The following is an 18,363-nucleotide window of genomic DNA, read 5'->3' on the forward strand; positions in this document are numbered from 1 at the left end:
AACAATGAAGAACAAATTTAATTAATATCTTGAGCCAAGGGGGAGGCCAAGGCCCCCGCCAGCCCCCCTTGGCTCCGCCCCTGATTATAGGTTGGGACAATTTGGATTTTGGATATCTTTGAATCTATAAATAATGAGGTTGATTAAGGTTTATGAATCTAATCATTGATTGGAGCATTCTGCATTAGTTTGACTCTTAATGAATTGTGATGATAAAGTTGTAATCTTTGTTGGGTATGTATTGAAATTCATTGCACACACTGCTAATTTTTTAATTGTACATTTGCCAAATTTGAGCCTAATGTTGAACTGGAAACCATTTATGTATAATTGGGATTATGTTTAAACCCTTTTATTAATTATAATAACAACTCGCAATTATGATTGATTAAAGATCACTGGATATTTACTTGTTTTATGTCATTGATATCTTGATTTCATTTTATGTATATTTGTAAGGCCAAACCATGTTTGCTGATGGATGGCAAACTTTTATTCACTCTATTACATGTACAAACTTAATTCATCGTCTTGACTAGTGATTTCTTATTGCTTATGTTTTTTTGGGAAAGTGATGTCTAAGTGCAAAAGGCAGGGCAAAAAGCAAAAACTAACAATGTAATACTCTTCCTTTCATGGGAAATTATCAGTAGAGGGCTTGCTCGTTAATGATCCGCTTTACTTTTCATTGGTTTTGAAATGAAATAGTTAAGGTCCATTAATGACCTGCTTTATTTTGCACCCGGCTCTAGCCTGACTTGACGTGCATTGGCCCTGGTCTAACCTTGGCCCACTTAATATTTCTCCCGACCCGCTAGTGACTCGCCCTGCTCAATAATCAAGTCTATACATTTGATTTTGCATTTTTAGGTTTTAGCTTCAAAATGTTAAGTATTTATTCTAGTTTCAATTGATTTTTTTATTTATTTTGATTAAGTGTAGTGCAACTCTGCAAGTATCTGCTATGTGATAAAATATGTCCCGTTATTGGGTTGAGATTTTGTTCTTCCATCTCGTATTCTTGAGACTCAGATCAGTCAGATAGTTTTTATAGCATTCAAATGTCTGATTATTCACTTTAGAGGATTATAGAAAACACATACAACCCATTTGGAAGCCAGATATGAATAGCGATTATGGGGGATTGTATATAAGTGTAACTTATTAAGTAAAGTGACTTCCGAATGTTTTTAGTAGTGTAATTTCTTCTCCAAACATGTGTCTTTTTTCATAAATTAGTTTTGGCCGGTGCAATGCATGAATTTATAAAGTATGATTTATTATTAATAATAGTCAATTGAAATAGAGTTAATTGAAATAAAATGATTCATTTAACACTTTTTTTTTTTTTTTAAATGTAAATTTATTAATGTCTATCCTTTAAATTCTTATGTGTTACAAATATATATAAATAAAATTTAATAAAAGAATTTCATTTTTTAAAATAGATTTTTTTTTGTAAGAAAATAGCATTTCAAAGGGAAATTTTTTCACAAAATTATGCCAAGTGTCTCATCCGGTGATTATTTTAGTATATACAGTGACAGACCCACTTGTAGTTATTGTGGGTCCTAGGACACCGTATTAATTTTGTAAAAAAATTATAAATTTGCTAATGGTGATTGGTGACAAGTCTAACAAAAGTGAATTGGTTTTAGAGCAACTCCAATATTTGGGAAAAAGGAATAGCTTGCAAATATTAAAAATCTTAAGTTAGTAGCTACACTATTGTTGCACATCTTGATGATTAGCTTTGGCAAGCAAATTAGCTTTGTAGAGCTAATTAGCTTGTCAAATATTTGTTAGATAAAAAATATTATTAATTTAAAAATAAATTAATTTACAACTAGCTTAACCATTGGAGCAATAAATAACTTGAATTGTTGTACCTTAAGAAGATGATGTGGCGTGTCAAGCTATTAAATAAATTAGCCAACCATTGTAATTGCTCTTACTACTCCCTAAATTACGTGAAACTAACAAAAAATATACTTCCTCCATTCCTTTTTACTTGACCCGTTTTGACTTTTACACTATTCATCATCGCTCCTTTGACCATCTTTTGTGAATAGTATGCAAGGAAAAAATGTTTATGTAAGATCTTTTTGAATTCGTCTCAATAAATACTATCATAATAAGTAAATTTTACAATTTTTACTTATTGAGAATTAAATCGTTAAAGTTTACGTTGACAAGCGTGATAAAATAAAAAGGTGAAGTAAAAAAAGCAGCAAGTAAAATAAAAAAAAAAAAATGTAGTTTAAAAGTAAACTTTGTCAGGCATTTTTTTTTACACAATTTGTCACATTTTTTTTTTTTACAAAATTTGTCAGGCATTTTCTCTCTCCTTGAAAAACATTTTGAATAACAAAATTTTGCAGCCACTCACGCTGTTACCCAATAAAGAAACGACGATCGCTGATTGAAAACCACCCACCGCCGGCTGGCGACCTCTGCGGCTCCGCCCACTCTATAAACTAATAAATCTGGTAATGTAGTAACCTTAAATCTCTAATTTCTTAAATTCAAATTTGGGTATTTTTGTGATTGTTCTTGAGTTCTTCCTAAGTAATTTTTTATGCTAATTGTTTTAAAGCTTTATATTGTTATTCTTATTCAGTTTATAAATGATTATTTGAAGGTTTTGTTTGAGTCTTTACTCTTTAGAAGTTTGGATTGATTATTTGTTTTAGGGTTTATGGATTTTTTACTGTTTTAATTGTATGAGTTGTTATTCGTGAAATGGGAATTAAAGTTGCAATTTTCATTGAAATTATTGGTCAATTCAGATTTGTGAATTGTAGTTTATTTATTTTATTTATACGGTTCTATACTTTAATATTTATAACTAGCAAGAATTATTTAAATTGATTTATCTAATTCAACCTTTAACTTCAATTTTAGAATAAAAAGAAAAACTACTCGAGATATTTCAAGATCATTTGTTTCATCAAACACTTTTTGGGTCGAAAAAACGTCGATTAAGTATTTTTTTTTTGTTCATTATTCAAGATTTGACTATTTTTTGACATATTGTATGCGGTCAATGAACGATGGGAATGGGACAACCTATTAACTAAATCCTGGATCCGCCACTGAGTATATAGTATGGATTTTCATTATTACCCAATATCTCCCCAAATGGTTATGGAAGATAAGGATAATTTGGGGTAAAGTAGCGTTAGTGCGTTACCATGAGAATAAAAATTGATTTTTCTTAAAAATGTATATGCAAATCCATGGCAATGCAGTTGGCAAGCAGCCGATCTGATCCAACACTACTATCTACGCGCACTAATTTTATTTCAGCTATTTTCTTTATGTCCATTTTGGTTTTAGTAGGTTCCATGGCAGCATTTTTCACTGCTACGTGTGCCATGGCAGTATTTTTCACTGCTACGTGTGCCATGGCAGCCATCTTTTGTCCACAAACAATGCTCTTCCTATATGTTTTTAATCTAGTTGTAATATAAGCTCTTCTGTTATTGTTTAAAAAAAGTATATGCAAATCCATTACTACTATTTATATCACTTACCAAAGAGGTGAATGATGTAATGAATCTAGAGGGTTGGAAATAAGAATGAGAAAGCTGATGAAGGAAATTTATTTTACTTATTTATTTTATCTTTTTATATTAAATTCTAAGTGGTTACTCTGATCCTCCATTTCAAGTAGATATTAAAGATTATGTGATTTATTTACTCTTTTCATCCCTATAAAATTGCCCATATACTGAAAATGAATCTCCCTAAAAGATAGCTCCATACTTTTTTTGGTATGTTTTTCCACTTGCAAGTTGCAATCTTACCTGCACTCTTTATCTCTCCTCGTCAATATGACAATTAATTGGGCACAATTTTGCACTTATGTCTTAATTAAAAAAGTGAAATTGAGGTTTGAGGCAATCTCTTAGGGATGGAGGGAGTTTATATAATTGAAGTCTGTATAGGTGTTATGCCTTGTTGACTTTGATTATCAGTTACTTCGACATTATATTGAACAATGTTGTTAGATTCATCTTAACAATTTTTTCTGAAGACAAAACACTTTATACGTTGTACTTTTAGGTATGATCAATAGCAATGATCAAATTTAGCAAGGTTTGATCTCTGATGATTAAAACCATATGTAGCCTGCTCCGTATATTTTGAGATGGGATGAGCGATAATTGAAACTAAATATCAGTGTGGTAAGAGGTGATTGCAATTTATTAGTTGCATATATTATGTGGGCTGGATATATAGTCAAATACTTTTATTAATTGTTTGTTCATTTTTTGTTTTTTTGTTTTTATACCAATTTGGACATGTCTTCAGGACAGGATAATCAAATTTTCATGACCTATACGGCTGTACTTGACTTTTACTGTCAACTTAGGCCATTCAAAGAAGATACCATTTTAAGCTAATCAACTTTGTTATAGTCAGAGTCTACTGGCACAAATGTTTTAAAGTAGACTTTGCTGACTAGTAAATTATTAATCTGGCCTGGTTGTGCCTTACATTTCAATTGTATGTTCTTTCTGGTATTGAATCTTTTTTATGTTATTCCATTTCAGGTTTCATCATGGAAGTTCATAGTCATCTTGGAATTGCTAATACCTCTAACAGGCTATTTGCTGGTAATAGTAATATATTTTTCATATACTTATAAAAAGTGCCAGCTTTGCTTAGGATGACTGTAGCTAATCTAGCTATGTTGTTTATCAACTACTAGTGGTAGTTTTTCAATTATTTTATTTGGAATAGGTGATGTAACCTTAGTTTTAGAAGTTATACAGTCATGTCTCAAGCTTTCTGTTACATTTCAATGTTCTATTCAGTCTTGTAACAACATCCTACCAAATAGGAGGTTGGTTAGCATGAGTGAGATGCATTTGCCACCAACTTGTTAACATATGAAGATTTCATATAACTGTATATATATGAAATCATGGATTGGGAGGATTTATTAAATTACTTGACTTGTCACTTGTCTATCATGCAACCTTGTGTTTTGTGTAACTGGTAATTTTAATACTTTTGTAATGTACTCTGGTCTTTTGAACTATAAAGAGCATAATGCGGAAATTATAGCTCATTTCTTTATCAGATGGCAGATCTTTAAATGATGCATCACCTGAAAGTTGGATGATTACTTCATATCCTTTCTATTTCATTACTTGCAGGCATGCTTAAGAGACAACAATATATATCAAGGTTTCAGTTGAGGAATACAAGAGTTCAAGCATCATCTGAGACGTTGAAGGTACCTCCTACATGTACGAAGTATGGAAAAGACCAACCTCTTGTCAAGATGTGTGGGATCACGTCTGCTAGAGATGCTGCAATTGCAGCTGAAGCTGGTGCTGATTTTATTGGGATGATCATATGGCCAAAATCTAAACGTTCTGTTTCACTTGCAACTGCCAAGGAGATTTCAGAGGTTGCTAGGAAGTATGGAGCTGAGCCAGTGGGGGTATTTGTTGATGATGATGCTGACACTATTTTAAAAGCTGCTGCTGCATCAAACATAGAATATGTCCAGGTATATACATTTAAAAACATGAATTTCTTTGCCCATAGCTTTTAAACCTTCTAATTTGTGCAACTTTAAAGTTATGCAGCTTCATGGGAATGGTTCACGGAGTACTTTCCCACAGTTGGTAAAGGAGAATCGAGTTATTTATGTTCTTCACGCTGATAAAGATGGGGTGCTCCTGAATGATATTTCTCAAGAAGAATGTTCTTTAGTAGATTGGATTCTTGTAGATAGTGCAACTGGAGGAAGGTATGTCTTTATTTACCTTGTGTATTCTTCAGCTTATAGAATGGCATTAGCCAGCATTATATTGACACATTTACGAGTGAATTTATATAATTGTTGGCTTGTTGTCCTCCTTGATCTGACAACCGCTGTCATTGATTAAGAGGGCAAGTTTTAATCATCCTCTAGTTCACTTTATAAGGCTAGGTAAGGTTGAGGACGGAATTTTTGGATTTATCTTTGTTGATCTAGCATCAAAGGAATCGACTATTAGTGACGCCCTTTGGATTCCAAAAGGGCCTTACTGGTGAGGTCACAAGGGCAATTTACAAGACCTTTTTTCCAATAGAATTATGGGAGGTAGCTTGAGTTTCTAAACGGTTTGATCTTTTGCTCGGATCCCTTATTTTCTACAGATGCTTCTTCTTTTCATCATCCACTCCACTAGTTTTATGACAGATGGACACACTATTTACTGATAAATGCATTTTATAACTTGGCATGTCAACTTTTACCTTGCCAGTGATGAAATTATACGCAACCTCATACTTCGTATATTATAACCAGCTCTTAATCCTGCTCCAAAACCTCCAATTACTGCAGTCATCCAAATTTTTTTCTTTTTGTTGTTGGCCTGGAAAGGTGTCCTTATTTGCCTATGTTCTCTCAAACCCCAGTCCTAACAGTTGTGGCTTGTTTTACTATTGCAATTTTCTTTTTTTTCTTTTTTTTTTCCCCAGCGGAAAAGGATTCGATTGGACGCAGTTTAAATTACCATCAATAAAAAGCAAACATGGTTGGCTATTGGCTGGAGGAATCAAACCCGAAAATGCTCAGGATGCTCTTCTTACCCTTCGCCCGAATGGAATTGATGTTAGTAGCGGTATTTGTGCTGCAGATGGCATCAAGAAGGACGAGTCACGGATATTTGCTTTCATGAATGCAGTAAAATCTGTGCAGTACTGATTTTAGTGTTAGGTCTATTTTCATCCAAAATAGTTTCCTTTTTCTTTTGTTGTCAACCTCCCTTCACATTTAACAGGGATTATTGGATACATCTTGACCTTTCTAAACCCTGTCATTGAAGAAATGTATAGAAATACATCAAGTTGTTAATGTATTGAAACTTTTACTAGATTTCATGTAGAGCCATATGAGAATTAGTTTACTTAGTGTCTAAATTGGTAGAGCACTCATTTGAAGGTGATCCTAGGTTCAAAATTTGTCAAGGGAAAAGGTTGGGGTTAATAGGTATCTTGTAAGAGTGGTGTTTGTATAATTAAGACGAAGGAGCTGTCTGTCTAGTCTGTTGGAACAATGATTTGAACCTTCCTGTTTTATCGTATATTCCTCTCCTTAAGATGAAAATTTCTTACCTGCAGTTCATATGCCCCATAACTAGTGTGATTGCTAGGGAAATGTTTTTCGAACTTTGCTTGTAATATCTAGGGGATGTTGCCGATGGGGTGCTGATATGGAAGGAGCGAGTGAAGATGAAGGATAGAGTGAGAGATTCTAAAACAGCACAGCTAAGTTTCCTGCGTTTATGATCACGCTACTGAACACATAGCAGATCGTAATATGACTTGGACTTTGGAAGGTTGTAGTGAAAATAAGATTGTGGTGAACCTTCACGACTTCACTTATTCGCTTAATGCAAAACATTACATGAGGCTAGTTCACATTCTTTACAATGATTTATTATGTAATCTGGATGAATTAGTTTTTAAGTATCAAAATACTAGTAAATAAATTGTTCCAACTAAAATTGTTGTAAAGTTTGTGTTAGCAAAAGCCAAACGAAAAGCAAAAAAATAGCAGATGGAAGGAAAACTTGCCGAACTTTCAACTGCAACAGCCCTTTTAGGAGGCAACGAAAGACTATCATGTGCATGCTTTCTCCTTAGATTGAGCCTATTTTACCTTACGGGTACTACTCAAAATTTTCACACAAAATCATCCAACCAGCAATGTTTGGGTTATTAAAGCCAATCTTTTCGCTCATTTTTGAATTTGATTTAAGAATTTAAATTTTAAGCTCGAAAAAGCTCAATCCCCTTATGTAGGTGTTGCACCAATCCAAGTTGAGTCGGAGAAATCTATTGCTCGACTCGTTTTGAATACCAACTATAGTATCAATATCGGATACGTGAACTAAGATTTTAACTCTTTTGATTGTGGATCATGAACTCGTGACTTCTATCTCTTTATTCCTTTTCTATCTAGTGCTACATGCACCTATAAACCCAAATTCTTGATGTGATTCTTAGATCTAGATATCCAAGTGATTTCCGAACTCCTTCAACCGTTCAACATATTGTAACTTGTAAGATCTCCATGATCCCACTCTCTATTATCCTCTCGGATGCTCTAACATAGTCACATGCCCAAACACCTGTATTTTGGACTTAATTTTGTGGGTTATATTTTGGTGAATATCTTCATATCTTTGAGAAATTGACCCAATGTACTTAAAACACTCTCTTTTGTGTAGATTCTTGCCATTTTTATTTTTTTTTTTTTATTTTTTTTTGAGGAAAAGATTCTTACCATTTAATGCTCTGCTACACACTCTCTTGGCTTCCTCTTAGAGTTAAAATTGCAATCTAATTGTCGCCCCTATTGTCTAAATTAGCATTAACCTCAATGTAATTTAGTCTCATCCATCAATACAATATCATCTATAATACCGCTTCAAAGATGAATTGACTCAATACCTTGTTTAGTCCAATCTTAAGAGAAATATTTTTTGTTAATTAGTCAATGTACTTAAGTGGAATATTCTTCTTAGCCGTTGCCCAAGGTCGCCCAATACCAAATTAATAAACCAGTTGCGTGGAATATAGTACTGAACTGAGCTGAGCTGAGCTGAACTGAACTGAACTGAATTTCAACGTATGAGAACATACCCTTAATGTTTCCTCCAAGTCAAAAATGTGTTCACATCAATATAAAATAATTTTTCTCTAAATCAATACTACTATGTAGTCTGTACGATAAAGTTAATAAACCAGTTGCGTGGAGTATAATACTCATTATACACATAAATACGAAATCTTTACAACTAATTAGTACGGAGTAATACTCCGTGTACAATGAAGTTATTAAATTAGTTGCGTGGAGTACTGGAGTGTAGTACTCGTACATAGGATTATAGGAACAATGAACTTCTTTTAGGCCAGATTTTGATCTAAAATAAACCAGTTGTGCACTTGTGCGACTTGTACCTATTTCAAAATTTTAAGAGTCGCATCAAAATGACATTGATTAGCTTGCACCAAGTATTGCCTTGCCCTCAATGTGATTAATGTGCATTGATTGAAAACTCAATCAACTAATTAGCCCACTACCTTTTCTTTTTAGGAATATGGAGGTGTAATAATCAAATATAAGTCACATAATCATTCATCTAGAACCCTAGCTACTTTATTTCATAGAATAAAATAAACATGTGTAAAATAACAGACATAGTACATAATACATATTGTGTCTGCCCCAAATATTAAGCAAATTATGACAGCAAAAGTGTGAATCTATGCTATCTTTCTCTTTATTTGGCAATACACTAGCTTTAGCTAGATTTCAAAAAGTCTTTTTGCAATTACTACTCCACAAGAGGTCCAAAACCTTACTGCTTTTCAATAATATATATGGTTGAAAATATAAAAGCACCCACTCCATTTATGCTTTATAGTGTTTTTTCTTTTTAGCCGAACATTAACTTTAGATAGGATTTTCTCGTAAACATTACATTTGTTCACTAGTTCATCCGTTTCTTAAAGATTGCTTCATAAGAGCTACTCCGTAACATGTCAAAGTAATTTTACTTTTTTATACATATAAATGTTGGTAAAGGAAAAAAAAAAAGTCATTTGCTACATTTATTGAAATATTTGTGATATTTGGGAGCATAGTAGAATTAGGCCAATTTGGTCTAGTAACTTCGTTATATTTGGGATTGTATAGTAGGTCAAATTAAGTTTAGAATTAATTTCATTACCAAAATGAAATTATAATGCGGAGTATAGTTTTGTTTTATTTGGTGAAAATGAATTATATTATAGATCTCAAGTATCCAAAGTGAAAATAAAAATTAAATTGGCCAAACAAACTTTATCTAACCTTTAAGTCCTTAACCCAAATAAATATCTTTCACCTACTCATAATAGTAAAATTTGTTGGACTCTGGCTAATAATTAATCTTAATCTTATACATCGTATGAAAGTAGGGAGTAATCTACAAAAAAATAAATTTGTAGAGATTTTTCACTAAGAACACTTCTCAATTTCTTATAGATCAACTACCTCAGCTATTTAGGTCAACGCCTAGGAGTACAAGGGGGGAAGTAAAGGGACTTTTCTACTCGCTACTTCACAAACATATGTATATGGTTGGGCTCAATTTTTAATTTTTTTGTTCCTAAGAAAAAACGTTTATAGTCCATATTTACAGATTTTACTAGTGTAGAATACACTGATTTGATACACAAAAAGTGGTGGAGAGTGCACATCTTTGATCACAATTCACAAATAGTTGAATATGAGTTCAAATTTGGAACACACGAATAGAACATTAAAAAAGTAGAGTAAACGACATACAAGACAGCTAAAGAAGAGCCCATTTAAGAGTTAGGACCACCACCCAGCAACGGTGTGGTTCAGGTTAATGGGGCCATTAGCTAGGACCACTTTGAAACATCAGTCCACTAATTAGCCCTTCAACATTTTATTCAGTACAAGTGTACACAACCAACAACATGTCAGAAAATATCAGTAATTCTGAACTCTGTAGTTAATATTTTTTTAACGTAGGACAGATTGAATCTCATACAATAATTTAAGATGCTTTATGTATGGAAGTTCACCTAATTCTATGATGTATACCATAAAGTTTGTTCTTAGTGGCAGAACTCAAAATGCTGCACAAAGTTATGTAGGAACAGAAATAGTTGGTTGATTACAGAGGGACCTTCCACCGGGGTCATTCGAGGTCAGGCCCCTTCATAAATTATTGTAATTAATTAGTTAATTGATTAGAATAATCTATATTTACTTATAAAATATTGGGCATAGTGATTAGTTTTGAGCAAGTGATAAATATTTAAATTTTGACCCCTCTAATATTTTCAGCCAAGATCCGCCACTAGTTTGCATCAGAATTGAATTATATAAACTTGAATGAAAAGGTCTGTTCGCGGATTAAATTAGGCAACTACCAACAGACAGATTTGCTAATGAGGAACAATTACTAGTGTATGTGATACACGAGTACGTGCTAATTATGTGAGATACATTCTCGTACAGTCTAATTACCAAATAAGCTAGAGTAAAACATTAAACATGCTTATATCTCGGACATCACAGGAAGGATGATCTCGAGGAATTGATCTTTGGCCTGCAGTTGTTTGTTACTAGTGATTTTTTGAGTTTGTTTGATAGTAGACGACATCTCCGGTGTCACTAACATAATGATCTTTCTTAAGACTGTTTAAGATTATACCGAATATGTATAGGGGAAGAGGTCCAGATTTCTTAGGTTCGCGGTAGTACTTCCCAAGTACTGGCTTTGCTTCTTTTGTCTGCAGGAACAGATTCAAACTAAATGTCAGAAAACAGGGAAGAAATAAGTTTGTACTTAATAGACATTCCTTGGTTACATAAATATACTCACTGCTTCAACTAGATGATAGTGTGGAATTTGTGGGAAAAGATGATGAATAACATGAGTTCCGATGTCATGGTGGATGTTGTTTAACAATCCATAATCACGGTCAAGTGTTGTAAGCCCTCCTCTAAGGTAACTCCACTCCTAGTAATGAAAACAGGCAGACAACTATATCAGACTTCTGAATCAAACATACGAAAATTGTTCTTGCAACAAATTTTTTACTAAAATCATAAAATTTTAGTGTACAAGAGCATAGTTAAGCTGATAACACACCTCACTGCGGTACCAAGGAAGTTTTTCCTCATGGCCATGATGATGCAAATAAGTCACCAAGTCCAACCACATGACAAAAATCTAAAATTGAGTAGCAAAATAAATGTGTGAAAATCATGATGACTAATTCAATAAGCTAATCATTTCTTCCATTTTTTTTTTTTTACAGAACAAATAAATTTCAGAGTTGAAATATCAGAACCCACCATATAGGGAACCCCATAGAGCTTGAGCACCTGAATAGGACCCATGATAAAAGACATTTCCACAAGCAATGCAACAATTGCTGACCAACAAAGTGTCGAAGTTACAACATCATTTTTCTCTTTTGGAGTGAACAGATCACTGTCCGGGTGGTAATGTGAGCCTGATTTACCAGGAGTTCGCGTCCACTGCAGTAAGATTAATTAGCTAATAGGTAAAACACAACGAAAATCAACTTGCAATTGTATACATCAAGTTGGACTCTAAGCTCACCAGGTATACAGGGTATGCTAGCAAGGGAAATGGAAAAGTGAATCTGAACTTCCTTGTCATATAATCCAAACTATTGTATATCGATTCAGTCAACTGAAATGCACACAAAAATTAGGTTAATGACAATTCCTACTAGAAAAACAAGTCTTGGATGAGGCGAACTTACTATATTGTGAGACATTAAAAGTTAAGCATACCCCTTCAAAATAAGTAAAAAGTAACCCTTGGAATAAATTACTAAATACGCAATCTACTTTTTTCTAAGTTCTTGTAAGTTCGCCTCATAAAAGTTCTAAACCCAAAAGTTAAAAAAGAACAAGAATGTAGAGTTGATAAGCTTACTGGGTGCCATGATTCATCATTCTCAACATGTCCATGGTTTTGATGATGAGTTCTATGACTAATTCTCCTATATTATTAGCAAAGAAAGGTTCAATCTTTCAGTTTCAAAAATCATCATATAATAATACTCCTTATATCATAAACCAACAAAATTAAGCATAATTTAAATCTCAGTTTACAACTTTACATCTAAATTAACATACCATCCATGATATGGAACAAGGATTGAAGAGTGAAGAAAGTGGCCCACAATGTTGTTAAGCTTTGGATTGTCAGAAAAACTTCCATGTCCACTGTCAAAAACAACAAGAACAACAACAAAAAAAAATTACTCACATTATATCAACATTGAACATATTCCACAACAAAAATAGAACCAAAGCAAAGCAAAATTAGGATATCACAACAACCTACATTGTAATCATTTACAACCAATTGACATTTAATAGAACCTTTTTCCAAAATAAACGTACTTTTTTTGCTACTTTGGTATAAAAAAAAAACGCAAAAGACAAACAACAATGAACCCTTTTTTCTGGGGTCGAAGAGGGCACGTACCCCGAACTCGTACAATAAAAGTAAAAACTCACCAATCATGACCAAGAACAAAGAGAGCCCAAAACATAGTACCCTGAGCAATCCAATAAAGAGGCCAAAGAAACCAATTATTGAAGTAAGCAGCAACAGAAGCCAATGCAAAAACAACAACAACATCTCTAACAACATAACTCATAGATTTCCAAGGATCTTTAACCCAACAATGCTTAGGAATTGCATTTCTAATATCAGCTATTTTGAATGGAGGTGGTGCACCTGGATTAAATTCTTCAAAAACCCCATTAAAGTTAACATTTTTTTCATTGTTTTTCAGCATTTTTTCTGTATGAACTAGCATATGCTAATATTCGGCTACTAATTAAAACTAGGTACAAGTATATATATATTTTTTGTAAATATTAAAAAGAGAGATTTCCTTTCTTAGATTCTCTTATATAAAACCAAAAAATGATATTTTTGTGAATTAAGAATCAAGGTTTCATGACAATTTATACTGACATTCTGACAGTTGTGGCATTTATGGAGTTTTAGTTGTTTATATTTATCAATTTCTACCTAATTTATCATTTTATTTTTGCATTACTAATTCCCCCACGACAAGGGATTCCTAATTTATTTATTTATTTATTATAACTTTTATTTTTTTTGGAATTAGATGGAGAAATTTGAGAGCTTAATTTTATGAATGTAACAACGTACAAGTGTACAACTATTACGATTTATTATAGCATTGAGAAAATTTATTAGATGAGACATAGTATAAGTGTCCATAACCCTGGCCTCTTGGCGGCTCAAGCAACATATGGCAGGTTTTCTCCTAGTATCACTCGGAGAAATAAGGTTTAAACTTTAAAATTAGGTATATAGGTGGCCATGAGTTTGGACATGCAAGCCCATGTGTCAATTCATCTAGATCGAGATATGTTTAGAACAATCAATCAATAATCAATAACTATATACTAAAAGACACACCAGCAATGACACGTGTTATCTCCTGGTGTGTCTTTAGTTATTTTTTATTTTATTTTTTAAAAATATTTATTGATTAAGGAAATCAAATTATTTACAAAAATAACATTATTTTATATACATATTTCATATTAATAAGTAGTAATCATAATATTTACAATAAAAATATTTCACAAATCTTTCTAAAATATAAACCAAAAATCATACTCGTGGTAATTTGTGACCTACTTTATAAAAAAGAAAATATATAGCTTTGATTTTTTGTCTACTTTTATTTTAGTTGTGTATTAGAAGCTACAATTAAAAAAACGACATATTACATATATACTTTTATTATTTCTCGACTAATTTATAATAAAATACTTATCAATCAATAATCTATAATTATATATAACTGTAGATTACCGTGCATTGCACGGGAGCTAACCTATCAATAACTATATATTAAAAGACACACCAGCAATGACACGTGTTATCTCCTGGTGTGTCTTTAGTTATTTTTTATTTTTTTAAAAAAAAATATTTATTGATTAAGGAAATCAAATTATTTACAAAAATTACATTATTTTATATACATATTTCATATTAATAAGTAGTAATCATAATATTTACAATAAAAATATTTCACAAATCTTTCTAAAATATAAACCAAAAATCATACTCGTGGTAATTTGTGAACTACTTTATAAAAAAGAAAATATGTAGCTTTGATTTTTTGTCTACTTTTTTTTAGTTGTGTATTAGAAGCTACAATTAAAAAAAACGACATATTACATATATACTTTTATTATTTCTCGACTAATTTATAATAAAATACTTATCAATCAATAATCTATAATTATATATAACTGTAGATTACCGTGCATTGCACGGGAGCTAACCTAGTTCAAGAAAAAGTCATGCCGTGTTAGATTTGTATTAATTTTTTTTTTAATGGATTAATTATTGTGTTGTGCTAGTGTCAAATTTTGAAAATGTCCGATCCACACACAACCTATGACCCCCCATGGCTGCTTCTCATATTGCGTCGAGCTTATGATGGAAAAATCTATGTTACCTTATCTCATACTCAGCTCTAGTTAAAGTATATATCGACTAATTTCAAAATATGAGTTTTATCACAATCCTTGAGGTTACAACGCTACCATTTGCAATTTCCAAATTATATACAAGTCAAAACAAAAACAAACAAAAAATGTTGTGATTAATTCATCTTTTTAAGAGCCACATGGCTATGAGTCTATAAGTGCATGGAACGGAATGATTTGGTCTTAGTAGTTTAACTTTTGCGATTAATGAGCATTGAATATGCAATAACAAAATTGCATTTATAAGCTATAAGCCTAAACTTCGTTGAATTGTTTGATCATGGAAATATAGTGAACATAAGTTGCGTCTACCTTTAAAATCAACTGCAAACATCACTAAATAACGTGTGAAAGTTTTATGCACTCTTGTCTAAATTTAGCAAAGGCCTCAAACGATTACTATGAACCCTAATTTGTGAAATAGAGACACTTACTTTCCACAATGAAATAGATGTATGGTGCAGCTTTATATAGGTCCCGGAATTGGAATATCGTTTTTTAATTTTCAAAGCAATCTCATTACTATATATGGATTAATTAATATACTTTGATGTGTTTTTAGTTTATGTAGAATAAATCATAACTCAAACATTATTATATATATATATATATATATAGTCCAATTAGGGCATGTTCTGATTTACTGAACTGAGCTGAATTAAAGTGAAATGAATATTTTATGAGAGAAGGAAAAATAAGCTGAAAAGAACAGACCCTTAGGCCCTATTCACTACATCTTATTTTTTGCTGAAGTTAAATTATTTTTACTGAAGTGAAATTATTTTTACTAAAATGAAATTATTTTTACTAAAATGAAATTATTTTTGCTAAAATGAAATTAATTTTGCTGAACTGAAATTATTTTTTTACTGATTCTCTATTATATTTCTTCTTTATATATAATTGTTGTATTCATACTTCAAGCCCAAAAGACCCTCGTATGAAGAGATGTGATAGTGTAGAAAACATATTCATGGTATTAAAGCATAACCTTAACCTTTTGGTTGAAGTATTAATTTTGGGTATCATTCAATCATTGTGTGAGAGATTTTTTTCTAGCAGCTAACGTTATGGAACTCCTCGACATGAATGATAACTCTAGAGAGTTTGAGTTGGGAGTAATTATTAACGTTGTTGCATTTGTGTCAAAAAAAAAAAAAAAAAAAAAAAAATACCTTGTTGCAGTAGACTTTTGATTAGCTTTTAATAATGTAATCACGTCACGTCTAATAGCAACTTAGCTTTCTCCTAGTCCCCCCCCTAATTTGAGAGCTATTTGACTAAAATAATGCATTTAACATTATCTTTCTATGTAAATTATCTAACAGTTAGGATACTTGCCCTAATTAGAAAAGCCATGCTTGCGAGGGAACTTGATACGGTACTCCAATTTTGTGAAGTAAAGAAATGCATAACAATAAATAAGGGGATCGATAAAAAAAAAAAGATCTCATTTGTTACTTTCATAGAAGGTGATATAATGACGTCAAGTGTCTTTTTCTAAGAAAATTTTGAAAGGTAATTTCATCAATGAAAGAAAAAAAAGAGATCTTTCATCAATGAAAGATAGGTGGTTTTCAAAAAAAAAAAAAAATTGTACCGTATAATACCCTACAAAAAAAACCAAAATAATACACAATATAAAGTCATCACGGTTAAAAGTCTTATTTATCTTTTACATAACCTGTTAAGAAGACGAGTTTAAAACAAACTAGCTTTGTGCCCTTTATTGAATTTTAAAATAAAATTTTCATCTATGTGTCAAATTTTATAATGTATCATTGATACAAAATTAGTTAGGATTTGATCTTCCTAAATTATAAACTATAGTTGCCTAGTATATTGTCATATACGAATTATATTATATTCAAAAGGAAAAAAATAGCTTGATAAAAATGATAATTATATATTCATAGTTAGTTGAACCCGAATATGACCTGACTTGGAAATGACCCGACCTGATTATAACCTGCAAATTATTAACTTGAACATAACCCGACTTGAATCCGAGAATGACCCGACTTGAAAATGACCCAACCTTATTATAAACCGCAAATTATTGACTTGAACCGAACCCGACTTGATGAACATGAGAATGACCCGACTTGAAAATGACACGACCTGATTATAACCCGCAAATTATTGACTTGAATCGAACCCAATTCAAACACGAGAATGACCCGACCTAATTCTAACCCGCAAATTATTGACTTGAACCGAACCCGACTCGAACCCGAGAATTACCTTAACCCGTGAAAACCCGAATTAAACCCGACCTATTGTTCACCCGACTCGAATGTAACCCGACCTGTTATTAACCCGAGCTAAACCCGAACCAAACCCGATAAGAAGTATGACCCGACGTGACCCGACTCAAGCATGACCCAACCAAAACCCGACGCGCATAGATTATGGAATTAATCCGAATTGACCCGAACCGAATTGAGCAGACCCACTCTTACCGACCCAAACCCGACCCGTTTACCCGAATTGAAAGCTTTACCCGAAACCACCAAAATTTCTCAAAAAACGTGGATTCTTCAATTTTGGAATTTTTTTTTACTTTTTTCACCCGGAAATAAAAATTGCCGAAATTTATACCATGGTCCCTAATACCCTCCGGAAGTCCAATTGGCTGGGTGGAACCATCAATTTACCTTTCAACAACCAATTTACCGGTTTACAACTTGCACCGATTTCATTAATTTAAGCCTGCCATGAACATTTATGACCTCATATAATGATCTTATATGGTTCCAAATGACATTATATAACCCTGAAATGTATCCCCTAACATCTCGATGCTTTTCGACACCAGCCCCCGAAACATTCGAAATTTCTCAAAAATCGGGGATATTAGCCTTCAATTTTGGATTTTTTTGACTTTTTCGCACGAAAATAAAAATTATCGGAATGTTTACCATGGTCCCTAATACCCTTCGGGAGTCCAATTGGGTGGGTGGAACCATCCAATTTGCCTTTAAACGACCTATTTACCGGTTAACAATTTGCACCGATTTCATTAAATCAAGCCTATCTCGAACATCTATGACAGCATATAATGATCATATATGGTTCCAAACGGCATTGTATGACATCCAGATGTATTCCCTAAAATCTCAAAACTTTTCGACACCGGGCCTCGAAATCTCCAAAATTTCTCAAAAAGCGTGGATACTAGTCTTCAATTTTGGAATTTTATGAATTTTTTCGCCCGGAAATAAAAATTTCCGAAATGTTTA

The 18,363-nt window shown here is 32.4% G+C and overlaps 2 protein-coding genes across 2 annotated transcripts; one reads left to right on the forward strand and one right to left on the reverse strand.

Moving 5' to 3' along the window:
* Positions 1–2,290: 2,290 nt before the first annotated feature.
* LOC110733451 (N-(5'-phosphoribosyl)anthranilate isomerase 1, chloroplastic-like) lies at positions 2,291–7,091 on the forward strand. The gene is made up of 5 exons (XM_021913504.1): positions 2,291–2,489; positions 4,560–4,622; positions 5,169–5,527; positions 5,607–5,770; positions 6,487–7,091. The coding sequence occupies exons 2-5, from the start codon at positions 4,568–4,570 to the stop codon at positions 6,710–6,712; spliced, it is 804 nt and encodes a 267-aa protein (XP_021769196.1). The 5' UTR covers positions 2,291–2,489; positions 4,560–4,567; the 3' UTR covers positions 6,713–7,091.
* A 3,778-nt stretch (positions 7,092–10,869) lies between these two features.
* On the reverse strand, positions 10,870–13,543 carry LOC110733453 (omega-3 fatty acid desaturase, chloroplastic-like). The gene is made up of 8 exons (XM_021913505.1): positions 13,097–13,543; positions 12,710–12,799; positions 12,507–12,573; positions 12,165–12,257; positions 11,894–12,079; positions 11,688–11,768; positions 11,418–11,555; positions 10,870–11,325 (listed from the first exon to the last, which is right to left on the reverse strand). The coding sequence occupies exons 1-8, from the start codon at positions 13,399–13,401 to the stop codon at positions 11,158–11,160; spliced, it is 1,128 nt and encodes a 375-aa protein (XP_021769197.1). The 5' UTR covers positions 13,402–13,543; the 3' UTR covers positions 10,870–11,157.
* Between the last annotated feature and the right edge of the window lie 4,820 nt (positions 13,544–18,363).

This window comes from Chenopodium quinoa, unplaced genomic scaffold (assembly GCF_001683475.1).
Source record: "Chenopodium quinoa cultivar QQ74 unplaced genomic scaffold, ASM168347v1, whole genome shotgun sequence".
NCBI classification, from domain to species: domain Eukaryota; kingdom Viridiplantae; phylum Streptophyta; class Magnoliopsida; order Caryophyllales; family Amaranthaceae; genus Chenopodium; species Chenopodium quinoa.